The sequence below is a fragment of the Muntiacus reevesi genome, chromosome 2, assembly GCF_963930625.1.
Source record: "Muntiacus reevesi chromosome 2, mMunRee1.1, whole genome shotgun sequence".
In the NCBI taxonomy this organism is placed as follows: Eukaryota; Metazoa; Chordata; class Mammalia; order Artiodactyla; family Cervidae; genus Muntiacus; species Muntiacus reevesi.
In genome coordinates, this window is record NC_089250.1 from 84,982,624 (window position 1) to 85,001,399 (window position 18,776).

The 18,776-nt window shown below is 44.5% G+C and overlaps 1 protein-coding gene across 1 annotated transcript in view; it reads right to left on the reverse strand.

Annotated features, from left to right (window-relative positions):
* The window catches only part of EDARADD (EDAR associated via death domain), a 71,805-nt gene that overhangs the window by 19,524 nt on the left and 33,505 nt on the right, over nucleotides 1-18,776 (reverse strand). The window contains exon 6 of the mRNA XM_065919202.1: nucleotides 1,562-1,607. Coding sequence (XP_065775274.1) covers nucleotides 1,562-1,607 — 46 coding nt within the window. The remainder of the gene's footprint in view (nucleotides 1-1,561; nucleotides 1,608-18,776) is intronic.

Here is an 18,776-nt window from a genome sequence, read left to right on the forward strand (position 1 = left end):
CCCTGATTTCTCTAATCACAGCAGGACAGTGGCTGAGCAGGATAGTGGCTGAACTGGAACCAGCATCTCAACTTCTGTCTTTCAGAACTGTACCTTTGCCACCTGGCCTCCGCAGAAAGCCTGGCACACAGTGGGTCTTTAAGAAATGAAAATCAGTTGAATGAAAAAACAAACAAAAAAACACCTGGAATCTCACCACCCAGAGATAAAACTGCTCCTAACATCATGTATCAAAAGTTGATTATGCATCGCAAGTTCTGATCTTCAGCATGGTTACCTGGGCACAGCCTGGGACTGATGATAGAATATCCTAAGACTTTTATGAGTACCCCCATCCTTCTTTAAAAAAGAAATGACAAACCCCTGATGATTTGGGTCATTCAATATGTGTTTTAAAAGATATTTTCAAATGTTGGTGAGGTTTTCTTCCCCCTAATTATTATTTTGGTAGCTTATTTTAATGCTCAATCCATATTTTCCCCATGATTAATTAATGAGAAATCTAAGTATTGCCTAACTTTTTTTTGTTTTTTCATTTTTTTGGCCATGCCACATGGCACATGGGGATCTTAGTTCTCTGACCAGGGATCAAACCAGCAACCCTGCACGAGAAGTGTGAAGTGCCAACCCCTGGATCGCCAAGGAAGGCCCTTAATATTGCCAAAGTTTCTGTCTTACAATGAAGAAATGAAAAAAGGCGGTGGGGGACGAGGCAGTGGAGACAAATTAAATGTTTCTTGTATATGAATACATATATGCAGAATCTAGAAAAATGGTATAGATGATCTTATTTGCAAAGCAGAAATAGAGACACAGACATAGAGAACACATGTATGGACATCAAGGAGGGAAAGGGGAGACGTGGGAGGAATTGGGAGATTGGGGTTGATTTGTATACATTATTGATACTACATATAAAATAGATAACTAATGAGAACCTATTGTATAGTTCAGGGAACTCTACTTAGTACTCTGGGGTGACCTAAATGGTAAGGAAATGTAAAAATGAAGAGATATATGTACATGTATAACTGGTTCACTTTGCTGTACAGTAGAAACTAATATAACATTGTAAAACAACTACACTCCAATAAAAATTAATTTAAAAGTGTTTTTTGGTGAAGCACATTAGAAGCAGAAAACGGTGGGGACCAGCACATAGCCTGGCTCCCTAAGGTGTGGAGATGGAAGGGAGGCAGACTGGGTTTGCCTACATCCCATCATTTGCTTCCTCCTGGCAAAGTTCTCTGCCAACACTGTGGCTCCTGGAACTTGAAGAGAGGGTCAGTTCTGACCCTCATCTAATCCTGAAGCCATCCAGTTAAGAACCCTGCTGTGCCCTGTACAAGAAAGGAGGGTTAACACGAGAAAATATTCCCTGTAGGCTTTTGTGAAATCCTGCAAGATTTCTTTGCAGTTCACCATGGCATGTGGTTGGAAAGTTTCTCTAGTCAGTAATACAGATTTTGAAAGTTAATGATAAACACCTTCTCAAATGATCTTGAATTTAGCCATGCTAGCTAGCACTGATGCCCAGATGCCTTTAAAGTCAATCACTTACCTGAAAGGGGGTCTCCAGTACTGTCTCGAAAGCCATTTTCTTCTCCCTTAAAAAACAAAAATGCAATCTTCATTAAAACCATACCCATATGTGATTAGAGATGTTATCAATTTTCCAATTTAGTTAAATTTCCACCAGAACCTGGGAGGGGGGTATGGATCTTAAGAATGGTACTTTACTGAGTAATAAGTCAGACAGAGAAATACAAATATCATATGATATTGCTTGTATGTGGTATTAAAAAAATGGTACAAATGAACTTATTTACAAAACAGAAATAGAATCAGAGACATAGAAAACAAACTTACAGTTACTAGGGGGAAAAGAGAGAAGGGATAAATCAGGAGATTGGAATTGACATGTTTACACTACTAAATATAAAATGGATAACTGATAAGGACCTACTGTATAGCACAGGGAACGCTACTCAGTACTCAGTAATGATGTATATGGGAAAACAATTTTTAAAAGAGTGGATATGTGTATATGTGTAACAGTTCACTTTGCTTTTGCTGTACATATGTTAGTAGAAACTAACATAACTATCCTCCAATTAAATCAACTATCCTCCAATTAAAAAAAATATATGGGTAGTGAATGATGTGTCTCTCCCTAGAATATAAACGCCCAGAGAGCAGGAACCCTTGTCTATTTCTTCTCCGTGCTAGGCCCTCAGTGGTCAGAACAATGCCCAGCACACAGCAGACACTCAACAAATGTTTGTTAAATTACTGTCATTTTTTTAAAGTATAAATGCATACAAGATGCCGTTTCTTTTTTTTTTTTTAATTTTACATTATGGACTATTTCCCGTGTTTTATTCTCTATCTGCTTTTTGTCGGGCTTGTTGTCTGTCAGTCCAAGTTATAATTCTTGCCTGTATCTGTTATACTTTTTGTTGTTGTTGTTCAGTTGCTAAGTCACAGAAGCAAAGAAAAACTGTTAAAAACAGTGACTAATTCCCTAGAGAAGCAATGAGTTTCTGCCCGCCTAGTTGAGGTTCTATTTTTACCAAGGCCGTGCTGCCTGGAGGGAGTTACCTGATCTCCTTGCAGGGTGTATGTGGCTGTTTTCAGTGGAGTCAGCAGAGGAGAATGACCCCAGTATTTATCTGTTCATGTTAACTCTGTATTATTTTTTAAATTTTTATTTATTTATTTTGGCTGTGCTATGTGGCATGTGGGATCTTAGTTCCCTGATCAGGGATCGAACCTGCATCCCCTGCAGTGGAGGTGCAGAGCTTAACTACCGAACCCCCAGGGAAAGCCCATATTAACTCTATCTACCTACAGCTAAATCTCCCTCAGCAGCTAACAGTCCCCCTTCCATCCACAGTACTGCAGAAGAAGCACTAAGAGCTGGCCCAAGGCCCCGGGTGTGAGTCCACCTGCATTCACAACCACAGGCACGTCACTCACCTGGAGTCAGAGCACCGGCCTCTGATTTCTCATTTGCATACTGAGGGGGCTGATAGATGACCTTATCCCTAAGAGGCTCTACACTCTCAGGTCTCTGAGAGTTTCATTTAAAGATGTGCTAGCTCCCTAGTGTCAAACATTTTAAACAGTATTTTTCTCTTAATCCCCTAAGAATCCTTTCTCCTTGCTCTTGAGTTCATAAATTCCCATGTTGCAGGGTTTCCCTAGTGGTCGAGCAGTTAAGACTCCTAGCTTCCACTGCAAGGGTCATGGGTTCAATCCCTGGTCTGGGAACTAAGATCCCAAATGCCACAGGGTGTGGCCACAAACGAACAAATTTTATCCAAAAATGAATGTCCATGTTTCTGCAGAATACAGACAGTGGTCTAATTACAAGCCTAATTTTTTTCTTTTGAACAAGAAGCATCCCTGTGTCTTATCAGCTAGATTTTGTACCCTAAACTCATCTATTTCTTGCTTTTGATTGAATCCTGTTCCTTCTCACTGTCCTCACTAGAACAAAAAGCAACCTGTTCACCATACTGTATATACAGTTTATAAGAGTTATGGGCAGTCTCTAAAAGAACAAAAATTCCTCTCTCTACAACTTTTTATTTCTGCAAGACAAAACCCAGGAGCTGCACAACATTAAGGCCACTATTCACTGTTCATCGGGTCGTGTGGGGACCTGCCTTTTCCCATCTGTGAGCTCCAGCAGGACTGGGCAGGCTCGTCCTCCCACCAGCACAGTCACGGTTATGCTCACTGAATTGGAAACTTTCACGAAGGGAGCAGAAACCGGACCTTCAGGTCGTGTCAAGGGACACAAACATTAGCACTGGACAGATTTTTGTGGTACTGACGAGGTCCTGCTAAAGCATGGACTGTTCTTTAAGTAAAGATGATGTCACATGGCATAGCTGATTTGATTTCTCATCATCTGGAGAAAACGTTACCAAACTCAGTGTCTGGCTAGACTCATCCCGCTGATGTAGATGAGGGACAAGAGTCGGAATTACTTGTGACAGTTGATGGGGACACAATTTAGATTTTTGTTCTTTCACCCTGATTAGTATGTTGTGCTACGTTTAAAGATGGGTTCCTAAGAGTGAAGTCAGAAGAGACTTATATTTTGTGGTTTCCAGGGTCTTACTGAAACCTCATTCGGCACCTCTTTTCTGAGTAGCTAGTAGGTACCAGCTCCTGTGGGGGAACCCATCTACAAAGGTAAAGGGACCTGAACCCTGACTGCAAGGCTCAGAGATGCTGGGAAAATAGAGACACACCAGACCAGCTAAAACATAAGGCAGAAGATGGTGCATTCTGATGGGGAGGAAAAGATCAAGTCAGAGGGAGGAGGTTTCTTCCAACCAAAACACATTCTGATTCTTCAAATCAGAGATGTCTGAGATGAGCCTTTTAGAAGGCCTGGAGAATGGGCATCAGGAGGAAAGGGCATTGAGCTAGAGGCCCATGGGAGCCCAAAAGGAAGTGAAAACACACGGGGCCCCTGCAGGGCATTTTGTCTGAAGCAAAGGCGTTGGGGGGGTGATGGAGGGAGATGAGATGGGAAGATGGGCTGAGGTCTGAGACCTGGTTTCAGGCAACGGGAGTCACAAAGAGGCTATCATCAGAACCTGGGCATCCTTGGAGCTGTCGAGGATCAGAGTGGGAACACCTACCCAACTGTAGGAGGCAGGGACACAAGGGTAGCCAGGAGATCTGATGAGGGGAAGCATGACTGGCTCAAAGGCAAGGATTAGGAAGTCTCCATACCACTGCTTTGGGAGAGGAAGGGATAAAGCTAGAGCCATGGCAAGGATACGGCCAGCGTGGGGGCGGGTGAGCGGAAGTGAGACGAAGAGCGAGTCCAGAAGATGTGACGGATGAGACCACAAGAGCTTGGCGGCAACTGAAGACAGTGCTGGTCCTCAGGAGAGGCTGGGTCAGGAGACTAAGACACGGATGCTGGGAGAAAAGTCAGGCAGTGGAGGGCACGTGGTGAAGTCTCAACTTGGAGGAACACCCAGTAGCAAGGGAGGGAATGAGAAAGGAGGGGAGTCAGAGGGGAGGAGAGAAAAGGTCCAGGGCCACATGAAGACATGGTCTGGCAAGGAGAGGAGCAGGTTCTGAGAGCAGCTCTAGCAGCTTCTGCCAGGCAGGCGGTGAGGATGTGGGGAATCCTCTCCCCACCCTCCTTGCTGCTTCACTTTCTCTGGCCTTTAAGGCCTCAGCTTAGGCATCACCAACTCTAGGAAGCTGTCCAAGCTCACAATCAGGGTGATGTGCCCTGGGTACTCCTAGAGTCTTCTGGACCTAAATGACCTTGGTGACACACGGGGTCAGTACCAATAATCCTCAGGGGAGAGCCTGGTGGTGGAAACCTAAGCAAAGTGCAGCTCTGGGGACAGGAGTCCGGGGCCGAGGAGCTGTGACTCGGGCACAGAGGCCAGCCCTGCAGCATCCTGGGGGCGCTGAATCCAGGTCGGAGGCTATGAGTGCAGTTGAGCACTCGCTGCTCCATTAAAGCTGATCCGGGAACAGAGGACAGAGTCGCGGGTCAGAGCAGCAGTGGGCTTAGCTGTGAGCAACAAAGAATGGCAGGGGACATGAAACAAGGGCTTAATCTTCTCTTTTTCATGTCTGTCCCTTCCCCTCCAAGGGATCCTACCCCTGGGTCTTTTCTGAGCCAACTCCCGAGACCAGTTCCTCCATTCTGCTCCTTCCTCCTTCCGAACTTCTCGATGGCTGACTTCTGCCGAGTGCATGCTATGTCCCAGGCAGATGACACTTTTTTTGGGCAATGAGGCATGCGGGACTGTAGTTCCCTGACCAGGGATCGAACTCATGCCGCCTGCATTCAGAGTGTGGAGTCTTAACCACTGGACCGCCAGGGAAGTCATCCCCAAGCCGATAATCTTTATTGGGTTAGCTCATTTCCTCCTCCAGATGCTGAGGAGCTGAGAACCAACACATGTAAATGATGAAACACTGCAGATTTCTGTTTGGAGGACTTGTTTTAATTCTGAGTGAAGTTCAAGTGCAATGCATTGGTTTTGTGGAAGAGAATAGTTTCTGGATACCTTTGGGTCTGTGTGCCAAAGGGAAATGGTCTAGATAAGAAAAAAGGTAGAAACGACCTAAATGTCCATAGACAGATAACTGGATTAACAAAATGTGGAATATTATTCAACCTTAAAAAGGAAGGGAATTCTGACATGCTAGAATAAGGATGAACCTTTATTCCATGCTAAGTGAAATAAGCCAGTCATAGGTGGACAATACTATATGATTCCATTTATATGGGTCACCGAGAGGAGTTAAATTCAAAGAGACAGAAAGTAAAATAACGATTACCAGAGGGTGGAGCAAGGGTGAATAGAGAGTTGGTGTTTAACGGGTATAGAGTTTCAGTTTGGGAAGATGAAAAAGCTCTTCAGATGGATGGTGGTGATGGCGGCACAACAGTGTCATTGTACTTAACGCCTTTGAACTGTACACCTAAAAATGGTCAAGATGGTAAACATCATATGTGTATTTTACCACTTAAAATTTTTTAAATATCTCCTTAGGAAAGCTGAAGGTAACCACAAAACTGAACACCAGTGTTGTATAAATTCAAGCCGGCTAAAGAAAACACCCATTTTGCAAAACCTTTCCATTGTGAATATGTGGAAATTACCTTATATTTGGGCAAATGTATTAACTGCTGCCAAGAATTCTTTGAGTAGAAAGAAAGTTGGCTAGGTGACATCAATTTTGCACTTGGGTGAGTTTATAACCTAGTCGTTGGGTCCCATGTCTGCTTAGGGAGCTGCAGGAATCAGGTGATGAACAAGAGTCCGCCCTGGGGACCTACACGTGGTGACTTCACAACAGGCTCCAAGCAGCAGCTACCGCAGAGCCAAGAAGACACTGGGGGGAAGGAGAGATGAACACACGATCGATGTGCCATCCACACATGGGGATGGACTGATGGGCTGAAGATGCTGACAGATAGATGAAGAAGATATAAACCAGCACTGAGGAGCTAGGTACCGGTTTTCAGGGAAACATGATCTGCTGGGCTCTTTCATCCATCTTTTTTCCTTTCCTTTTCTTCCTTATTTCCTTCCAGAGCACTGCACAGCATGTGGAATCTTAGTTCCCTGACCAGGGATTGAACCCGAGCCCCCTGCACTGGAAGCACCTGACTGTCTTCCAAACTGGGAAGTCCCAGTTTGGTCCATCTTTATGTGTCTATGCTTAGCTCACTAATAAGGAGTCCCATCTTTATGACTTGGAAAACTAAGGAGAAGATAACTGAGTGGGGAAGCACTCAACAGGTTGGCTAATCCAGTTGTAGCCTAAGTCTGAGTGGAAACCGTCATAAAGACCAAAGTTGTCATTGTCCACCTGCTGGCAGCAACCTGCACAACAGGCAACGAGTCAGAGAAGAAATGCCTCCTTTGAAATAACTAGCTTCTTTGGCAGAACAACCAGTGCTAAAGCTTGATGTCTCTGCTTCATGAAAATATTTTAGTAAATGGCTTTGAAAGTGTGATTTTAAATCCTGAGTGTGCCAGGGAAACAGGACTTATACAGCATGGGTTTCAGTTCAGTTCAGTCGCTCAGTCATGTCCGACTCTTTGCGACCCCATGAATCGCAGCACGTCAGGCCTCCCTGTCCATCAACAACTCCCCGAGTTTACTCAAACTCATGTCCATCGAGTCAGTGATGCCATCCAGCCATCTCATCCTCTGTCGTCCCCTTCTCCTCCTGCCCCCAATCCCTCCCATCATCAGGGTCTTTTCCAATGAGTCAACTCTTCTCATGAGGTGGCCAAAATATTGGAGTTTCAGCTTCAGCATCAATCCTTCCAATGAACACCCAGGACTGATCTCCTTTAGGATGGACTAGTTGGATCTCCTTGCAATCCAAGGGACACTCAAGAGTCTTCTCCTACACCACAGTTCGAAAGCATCAATTCTTTGGTGCTCAGCTTTCTTCACAGTCCAACTCTCACATCCATACATGACCAGACTGTTCTCAACTTTCTCCCATCGCTTGCCACTGCAAGCAAGCACTTTTTGGTGCTATGAACTCCCAAGATAGACCTGTGTTCTGTGTAACTCTTCTGAATGCATTTACTGATTATCCACTTGTAAACATTAGGGCTGGACTATCAGTCTCCTGTTGGGTTTTTCTAAAGCAGTTTATACTCAATTCTTTTCCTGCAAATTAGTTACAATTTAATAACTGTTTACATTTATTTTTATTTCTTACTGAAGTATAATATACATAGGGAAAACTGGACATATCTATTTGAAAGTATACAAGCACAGTCTGAAGATATTGCAGGTTTAGTTCTAGGCCACCACAATAAATTGAATAACTCAATAAAGTGGTTGTTGTTGTTTAGTCACTAAGTCCTGTCTGACTCTTTGCAACCCCATGGACTGTAGCCCACCAAGCTCCTCTGTTCATAGGATTTCCCAGGCAAGAATACTGGAGTGGGTTGCCATTTCCTTCTCTAGGGGATCTTCTAGACCCAGGGATCAAACCCCCATCTCCTGCACTGGCAGGTGGACTCTTTACAACTAAAAGCCACCAAGGACACCCCCTCAATAAGGTAAGTCACATGAATTTTTTGGTTTCTCAGTGCATATAAAAGTTATGTCTATACCATTCTGTAGTCTACTAAACATGCAACTGCATTCTGTCTAAAAAACAATCTACATACCTTAATTCAAAAATACTTTATTGCTCGGGAATTCCCTGGTCCAGTGGTTAAGACTTGGCACTTCCAATGCAGGAGGTATGGGTTTGATCCCTGGTTGGGGAACAAGATCCCACATGCCTCATGGTGTGCCAGAATGCTAAAAAAAAATTTTGTAAATACTTTATTGCTAAAAGTACTAAACATTATCAGAGCCTTCAGCAAGTCATATTCTTTTTGCACCAGTAGTATCAAAGATCACTGCTCCCAGATCATCATAACACATATAATAAAAATGAAAAAGTTTGAAACGTTGCAAGAATTACAAAACACAACACAGAACCATGAAGTGAGTAGAACGCAGAAGGGAAAATGGTGGCAACAGACTTCCTGGACACAGGGTTGCCCCAATTTGTAAAAAATGCAATCTCTGCAAAGGCAAAGAGGTAATAAAGGCAAAGAACAATAAAACGAGGGGCGCCTGTATTTCAGAACTGGCTTTTGGAGATGGGTTTCAGTCAATATGTTCATCAAGCATCTACTCAGTGCTGGAAACAAATCCTTGATGCTGTGGGCTATGATCCAGTAATGTGACCAAGACACATACATAGACATCCAGACCACGAGGAAAAACGTGTGAAAAAGGTACATGCGGAGTGAGTGCCAAGGGAACAAAAGGTGTGCAGGTGCCCAGGTGAGACCTCCAAGAAGAGGGCAGTTTCACTAAGGATGAAAGAACTAAATCTGGAAGAAAGGCATTTTGAAATGAACGCTACAGTGCTTCACTAGGCTGAGAGCAAATCTGCGGGTTTGTGTACATTTAGTTCTTTCTTGTCTTCAAGGAGCTCTCTAGCGAATGACAAGGAAGACCTGCTACTTGTGGAGGTGAAGTGAAGGTCAAAGACTGCAGCGGCTCTTTCCGTGACTTCAAGGCGGGGATACTCAGGTGTAATTTCATACCTCGGCTACGGTTTCAGAGATGAAAGAGGGAGGGGGTTTCCCTTTGTGTATAAAGCATTAGATGATTATCGTTGAGAAATATCACGTTTTACAGGAGATTATGGCTTGCATGTGCGAATGCCAGCAGACAACGAAGATATGGATATTGCTTCGAGGCAGGGAGGTTCTGCCTGTATTTCTTTCATTCACAAATCCTGGGTTGGAGGATACAAGGGATGCTAGAGCACAGACCAGTTGAAGGTTCCAGATGAGGAAGTGCATTTGAGAACTCCTCACTTCAGTCTCTGATTTTCCTCTCCTGCATAATTAAGATGCTAGCTGAAGAAAGACTGCTTGGCTTCATATGGAGGGCCAATATATGAAAAGGTTACTGAGCCAAAATACCATCTAAAATGCGTATATGATTTAACCCATCACTTTTCTTTGAAGAAAATACCAAAAACACAAATAACAAGTATTCAAAACTATACTATTTTTTAAAACAGCAACAAGTGATACGAAAATTTTTTTCCCCCTAATTTCTCATCCCACTTCCTTCCCCAAATATTATTAGTTACAATCTGGAGTGCCTCCTTCCTCATTCCTTATTGACAGTCACACTCAAAACCTACCTAGAGATGTTGTTTAGCCCAAAACCATAATAGTCTACAATTTTGTTTATTTAATATTATATTGTGAATATCTTTTAAGGTCAGGAGTCTCTCCTCTTTTCAATGGCTTAATATTATTACACTGTGTCAAAGTATCAACATTCATCAATCACCTCCTACCCATGTGCATGTAAGCTACCAGCAACTTTTCTCTGCTTCAAACACACTCTGCAAAGACGTCTCCAGTATCAAGTCCTTACAGAGGGATCACTGGATCAATGAATAACAGATGCTGCCAAATAATTTCCTGAAAGTTCTATCAGTTTACACTCTCAACTGTGTATGAGGGCAGCTTCCACACCAACCTAGAATTTAAGAGAAATTTAGCACACTTGTGAAATTTAAAGTCATTATAGTTCACAGAGCACTGAATGATAATAAGAATAGAACCCACTAAGTCAACTAGAACAGATAAAGTAAAGAACTAGGGACTTCCCTGGTGGTTGAGCGGTTAAGATTCCATGCTCCCAATGCAGCGGGCACAAGTTTGATCCCTGGTCAGGGAACTAAGATCCTACATGCTGCATGGCATGGCCAAAAGATAAAAATAAATAAAAAATAAGAAAAGTAAAGAGTTGTACAATTTTAATGGTTAATAAACTCTTTATGCTGCTCTCAAGATAATAACTATGAAGCGCTAGGAAGCAGGCATGTTTGCCCTTCAGCGTGTACCTGTCTTATCACAAATATTTTCTGTTGACTTGGTACTGAAGTATAAATAAATCAAAGACACAGACATTAATAGATTCTATCAAATTAGAGTACTATGATTTTTCTTTTAAAATTTCATATCTGGAATATTCACTAGAGACAAAAGGACTCAAGGTTCTGAGATGATGACTGTGGTTGGGTGGCATGAATTTGTGGTGGGAGGAATAGTTCACATATCATCATTTTCCAGGAATCAAAGTCAGACAGAGGAGGTGGACCTGGTTCAGCCAACCTAGGACTGGGTCAGACAGGTTCCACCCCAAATTAGCAAGAGCATCACCAAAACTCCTGATGAGTTGAGACTGTTGCCAGCTAAGCTGATGGATAGAAGGAGCAAGGGGGAGGAAAAAAGAAAAGAGACCAGGCTGGGTCAGAGATGTGGGAGATTATCCTCAGGGATAATGCACCACAGACGCAATGGTTTCCATGGATGGCAGAGCACAGTGAGGAGGCAAGCAGGTCACCATCCAGGATAAATAAATTACTGGTTCAAGAAAGTGCAATCTGTTTGGACTGGGAGAGGGTGAAGCTAAAGGGAGTCCCTCTCATGAGAGTTAAAAACACAAGTGTAAGGGTCCTCCTGGGCAGTCCAGTGGTTGCAACTCCGTGCTTCTACTGCCAGGGCCCAGGTTCAATGCCTGGTCGGGGAAACAAGACCCTGAAAGCCGAGCAGCACAGCCAAAAATAAAACAAAGGGACTAAAAAAAAAAAAAAAAAAAATCCAGATCAATAATGCAAAATTCACAGTGTTTGCCATCCAATAAAAAAGTTAGTAAACAAACAGGGGACTTCTCTGGCGGTCCAGTGGTTAGGACTTCCCTTTCAACGCAGGGGGGTGCAGGTTTGATCGCTGGTCCGGGAGTAAGATCTCATATGCCTCCAGGTCAAAAAATCAACATGTAAAACAAACAACATTGTAATAAATTCAATAAAGACTTTAAAAATGGTCTACATCAAAAAAATCTTTAAAATAATTTAAAAATCATACAAAGAAGTAGGAAAATCTGATTAATAACAAGGAGACAATATCTGACAATTAAAAAAAAAAAAACCTGAAAAATGCCAAATGTAGGTTCTGGGCAAAGTTCTCTAGTTTTATCTGGTTCCACATCTCTAAACTTCACATCAGGGTGAAGTAAGGAACTCCTGAATATTTTCTAAATGCAGAATGATCTGATTTTTCCCTTAGAGAACAAACAAAAGGACTCGCCAATCGATCAAACAGATCCTGTTGGAGCTTGAAAGGATTGCTGCGTATCAAGGAGGGCAGGTAGGGGCCTGCTGGGCTGACGCACAGCAAACACCATCCATGGCAAGTGCTGGTGGGCCCATTCCCTGTTATTAAAACACATGTAATTGCTTCAGGTTTGCAGATGGTCTGATGGGCTGCTACCTCTGCCAAGGCAATGAGGCTGCTGGATGGGATTTTGCCAGCCACCTCTCAGCCTAATTTAAAGAAAAGAGCAACCCCTCCATTTACCAATTTTGCTCCCAAAGTTTTTACGCTAGTGGTCTACCAGACTGACAGCATTGAGAACTGTGGAAAAGCCTAGAATCTCCCCTGGTTCTTGCCAGGAAAGAGGCCCAGCAACAACTGATAACACCAACTGCTACTGATCAGAAATGCTAGGCATAGGGGCGGGGTTGGGAGTGGGAGGAGGGACACTGGATGAGGAAGGCTCCAGGTCCCAACTCTGCCCCTCAGCCACTGGCTCAAGTCCCCTCCGTGAAACAATGTGATTTCTATGCCCCGCTTTAGCTCTAACGATGCCAAGTTGTCAATGTGGGCATCTAAGTCCAAACCCACTATCTAAATGGTCAGGATCAGCAAGGCCAAGCCTTCTCTCCGATTTAGTATCAGGTGGCAAAAGCTCAGGAATAAGGTACAACACAGACGGGACTCCAGCCTCTGTCACGATGGAGGGTGTGTGGAAGGCCTGGGAGGAAGCGGGGAGTCCAGAGGGTCTTATGAAGGGTCAGGCTATTGGGGGGAAAGAGCCCTGCCTAAGATAACAAAGCATGTGTCCTTAGAAATAAAAGACTTCTGTTTGGTTCATAAATTAATAAGAAACAAAATTAATCATCATCTCTAGGGCTTGCTACTCTAGCATCAATCATTAACTGAGAGTTTTTAGGCTTCAATGTCTTGGCCATCATATTACACTTTGTGTAACACTATCAGTGGGTTAGAATGCTTGAAGTTTCTGTGCTTTAAAACTGGGTGGATGTTCCCTGTGCCCTCACCCCCTCCACTGACTCTAAGTAACATAATGAGGAACATTAACTTTGAAAGGCTTGTTTCATTTTGAAGAAATCAGTTAGCTGTTGTTAGGCTTTCCATAGAGAAGACAGCATGTTTTTTAAAATTTGGTGGTATTTATGACTAGAAATAGACTTCAAGCCCTTATAGCTTGCTTAGTGGAAGAACTGGCAGTGTGGTCTACTGGGTCTAACCTAATAGAGATGTAAATGGAGTCTAAGGAAATATATAGTCTTAAAGGTGGCGACTGAGGAAGGTGGGAGGGGGGATCGGGATGGGAAATACGTGTAACTCTATGGCTGATTCATATCAATGTATGACAAAACCAACTGAAAAAAAAAGGTGGGGACTGACACGTGGACATTCACCATAGCAGTACTGGGAATAGTAACACAACCTCAAAGTACCATAGTCAGGAAACTCAAGTAGCTCGATGGCCTAGAATATACAGGATAGAGGATGGGATGCACACCTCCCATGGAGAGGTGCCAGGTTAATCCCGAAGGACCAGCCTTTGACTGATAGAAGGAGGAGAGACTTCTTTGAAGGCATCAGAACTGAGAGCTGGGGCTGCTTTCCTTCCTCTATCTATGCGGCTCTCTGTCCCACCCCCAGGCCAAGTGAAGGGGGCCTCAAGATCACCATGTGTCAGGGGTGCTTGCCAAAAGGAGGAAACGGCCTCTCACTCTTAGCCTGATGCTTGTTGATCTGCAGACGCTCACAGTCCCAACCGCTCTGCCACTGGGAGACCCACCCTGTGTGTATAAGGAGATAGAAGAGCCAGTTTGGAGCTGTTCCTGACGGTGGGATGGGGCGGCAAGTTTGCCACGGCCGATGGACCGGAGCCATTGCCGTTAAGGGAGCTTGCCCAAGGTAAGAGGTGCAGAACATACTCCTGAGAGAGAAGGACCTGGGCTTGGCTGTTGGAGGCAAAAGTGAACATTCAGCTGGGAATGGTTTGCCCATGTCAGGTAACTGCAGTATTGACTTCCCACTCTGAGGAAGGGGAGGAGAACCAAGGCCACTTGCCCCTCTTTGGAGCCTCAACATTTCAAATCAGACTTGAGTTGGAAGTGAAGAGAAAAGGTTTGAATTGGATGAGAGATTTAACTACTGTACGGAGTTCACTTCATTTAAATATACTAACCAGACATTTAAATATACTACCCAGACTGCTGGATAGGAGACATATTATTATACTCATTTTTCAGAGGTGGAAACTAACAGAGAGCTGAACTAACTGTTCAAAGTGATATGGCTAAGTGGCAGAGTTAGGGACCTGGTAGGTCCGTCTAGCTCCAAAGACCATGGTGAGGCTGGTTACAGTTCTAAATATGGATTCTAGAGTCAGACTACCTATGGCTCTACTATGCAATAGCTGTGTGCCTTAAACAAATGATTTAACCTCTCTGTGCCTCAGTAAAATGGGCAGAATAACAGTATATCCCACATAGGGTCATTTTGAAAATGAAAGTTCACACTGCTGTATTTAACATGGATAACCAGACCCTGATGCTGGGAAGATGGAGGGCAGGAGGAGAAGGGGACGACAGAGGTTGAGATGACTGGATGGCATCACTGACACAATGGACATGGGTTTGGGTGGACTCCGGGAGTTGGTGATGGACAGGGAGGCCTGGCATGCTATGGTTCATGGGGTCACAAAGACTAGGACACGACTGAGCAACTGAACTGAACTGAACTGAACCAACAAGGTCCTATGTATAGTGCAGAGAACTCTGCTCAAGGTTATGTGGCAGCCTGGACGGGAGGAGCGTTTGGGGGAGAACGGATACATGTATAAGTATGGCTGAGTCGCTTAGTTGTGCACATGAAACCATCAATGTTGTTAATCGGCTGGACTCCAAGATAAAAAGTTAAAAAAAAGACATTCCCCTCTCCAGCTGTTAGAATTTTTTTTTAATTATTAATATAAAAAAAGAAAATTAAAAGAGTTCATGCAGGTGAGTGCTTGGAACAACACTTGACCTTAAAAATGTTAATGGTGATGCTTCTTTAAGGGAAAGAATGCTGAAGATGGTGTCACCCATCAGAAGCTAAGGGAGAGAGCTGGGACAGATTCTGCCTTTTGGCCTACAAGGAGCCAATCCTGATGACACATGGAGCTTGAACTTCTGCCTCCAGGCTGACAGATCACGAATTTCTGTTTAAGCCGCTCAGTCTGTAGGATTTTGTTGCGACAGCCCTAGGAAACTAATACACATGTGATACATTCATTGCTTCTGAAATGGAAAAAAAACAACTTTTTGGACCTCTGTTTTCCTATCAGTGAAGTGAGAAATGGATCCCAGATACAGCTTCTTCCATCTCTGTTGGGAATATCTGCATAATCTCTTCACCAGAAACACATATATTTAGGTGAAGAATACGTCTAAAATAACCTAAACTCTTATTCATAAATATAGCACATCAGTATTTCTAATGTGTATTTCTTGGATTATTGGGCCTAAGAATTGGAGAATAGGCTTCAGCAGTCAAAGAACCCTCTTCCTCACGCTGTCCACATGCAGTGAGCTGTCCCCTTCCACTGCGCTGACCGACCACTGTGAGGGGACCGACGCAAGGATCGGCACCACCCCCCACCGGCTCAGGCCGCCCCGCTTCTACCTCGGCCAACCAGCCACACCTGCTGGCAGGAAGGAGCAGTCTGCATCTGTGCCAAATGAAGAGGTGATGCTGAAGACATGTTTGGGTTGTTTTACCCTGTGGACACACGGTCCACCCCAGCCCTTCTCACCCCAGTTACACAAAGTCCTGGAACACTGAGAAGTGTCAGAGGTTGGAGTCCACTCCAGACCACTTCAACAAGACTCTACGAAATAAGAGCCAGCCATCGATATTCTGCAAAAGTTCTCCAAGTGATTCTGATGTGCATTCAGGGTCCAGGACCATTCCTTTGTCTACGCAGATCACAGGAGGGCACTAATAACTTTCGGGCTTCCCAGGTGGTGCTAGTGGTAAAGAACCCACTTGCCAATGCAGGAGATGCAGGTTTGATCCCTGGGTCAGGAAGATCGCCTGGAGGAGGCCATGGCAACCCTCTCCAGTATTCTTGCCTGGAGAATCCCACACACAGAGGAGCCTGGTAGGCTACAGTCCATTGGGTCAAAAAGTGCCAGACATGACTGAAGCGACAGCATGCATGCTATAGATAGCTTTTAGTGAGAAAAGTAAATTTAAATCTGATTTTTGTGGGAACTTTCTTCTAAGCTTTTTGTTTGTTTTAATTTTTTGGCCTTGCAGCATGTGGGATCTTAGTTTCCCAACAAGCAATCAAACCCATGCCCCCCGTGCATTGGACCTCCCTCAGTGTGAACCACTGGGCCGCCAGGGAAGTCCCTCTTCTGAGTTTTAAAATCTGTCCTCAAGGATTCTCACTGCTGCCTATAGTGCTGGATCAAATGGCAGCCAATGGGCGGTACAAGACCCTGCCCCTTTCCAGAGCCAATGTTTGCAGTACTTTCTATGTGCAAAGTGATGTGCCATGTTCATGGAAAGTCGCTCAGTCGTGTCCAGCTCTTTCTGACCCCATGGACTATAGCCTAACAGGTTCCTCTGTCCCTGGGATTTTCCAGGCAAGAGTACTGGAGTGGTTGCTATTTTCTTCTCCAGGGGATCTTCCCGACCCAGGGATCGAATGTGGGCCTCTCACATTGCAGGCAGACGCTTTGCCATCTGAGCCATCAGGGAAGCTCCATGCCATGCTCATAGGTTACCCACAAATGGCCAAGAAGGGTAGGGTGGTTGAGAGAATATACCAAATGAAGGATAAGAGGGTCATTTGAGACAACTCTCATGATAACTTCAACCACAGATTTGTGTTAACATAAATTAAAATTATTCAGACATCAACCTAGCTGTGCAGTAGGTGAACTTAACCCATGGCCAGACACTTTCCCCCTTCCATTCAATGATTTCATTTGGAGGGAGGCAGTTGGCACATCAGAATCACCTTCGAGGCTTACAGAAACTACTTCTGGGTTTGGGAAGGTTCCTTGTGCTACTTTGGAAGCTCAGAGCTCCTGCTACATGGCCCAGTTCCCTTCCTTCCCTCACCTGCCTCTCTATTTCATGATGGCTGGCAGGATGGTCTTGCTAACGCCCCCCAAATAACAGGACTAACTTTATACAGAAGAGAGTCCTGGGAACCCCCAACAGCCTAGATGCCCGTGCGCATGTCCAGCCCGCGCAGCCCCTATGTGGTTTCTGGAGGGAGGAGCCCTGCTGCGGAGTTCTCTGTGGACCATATGGATACAGCATGGCCTCTGGGGCTGTGGAGGAGGGCAGGCCATGAACCTGGACTAGCACGCACTCTCCGTCCCTGGGGACTTCACATCTACAGCCGTTCATGCTGCTTCCTGTAACACTTCTCAAAAATCCACCATGTGCTCTGGCACCCTGAATACAACATAGCTTGCTTCTGATTCCCTGGCAACTCCCACCCAATCTGGACACTCCCTTCCAGTGATTATTTCCCCTGTGTGATTTTTCTCTGCCACACCATTAGCAGTAGAAAGATTCTGTATTGTATAGACTCAGTCACAGTAAATCTTATTTATTTCTTACATACCCATAAAGCATTTATGATGTGCTTGATGGCATCTTTTAAAGACTTTTTAAAAAAGTCTTCATTGAATTTGTTACAACATTGTTTCTGTTTTATGTTTTGGCTTTTTGGCTGCAAAGCCAAAAGGGGGATCTTTGCTCCTCTACCAAGGATAGAACCCACATCCCCTGTATTGGAAGGTGAAGTCTTAACCACTGCCTGGACTGCCAGGGAAGTCCCTTGCGGATATCTTAAGAGCTTAAAAAAATATGAGTTCACTCTTTTTCCGAGTTCCCAGAGAAGCCGTTTTCTTATTTTTCAACAGTGGCCCCACTAGGCACTGCTCACCTGCTGGGACTCTCTGAAACAGATCTGTAACCCTTTCCTCCTCTGCAGTCTCAAGTCCTATCAGACACTGAACCCTTGACATCTCCAAAATGTATCATTTCGTTCTTTCTTCCCCCAAGCATTCTTAGAGGTTGAATGGTGTCCCTTAAAAGATATACACTGGAGTCCAAACTCCAGCACCTCAGAGTGTGATTGTATTTGGAGGCAGCTCAGTGGTAGAATTCTCGCCTGCCACGCGGGAGGCCGGGGTTCGATTCCCGGCCCATGCAGCCCCAGCATCCCATTTAGGGCTTCCCTGGTGGCTCAGAGGTTAAAGCATCTGCCTGCAATGCGGGAGACCTGGGTTTGATCCCTCAGTTGGGAAGATCCCCTGGAGAAGGAAATGGCACCCCACTCCAGTACTCTTGCCTGGAGAATCCCATGGACAGAGGAGCCTGGCTGGCTACAGTCCACGGGGTCGCAAAGAGTCGGACACAACTGAGTGAGTTCACTTCATAAAGGTAATTAAGTCAAATGAGGTCATGAAAGTGCGTGCTAAATCAGTATGACTGGTGTCTTTACCAAATGGGGACATGCGAAAAGAGAGAGCCATGCATGGGGGG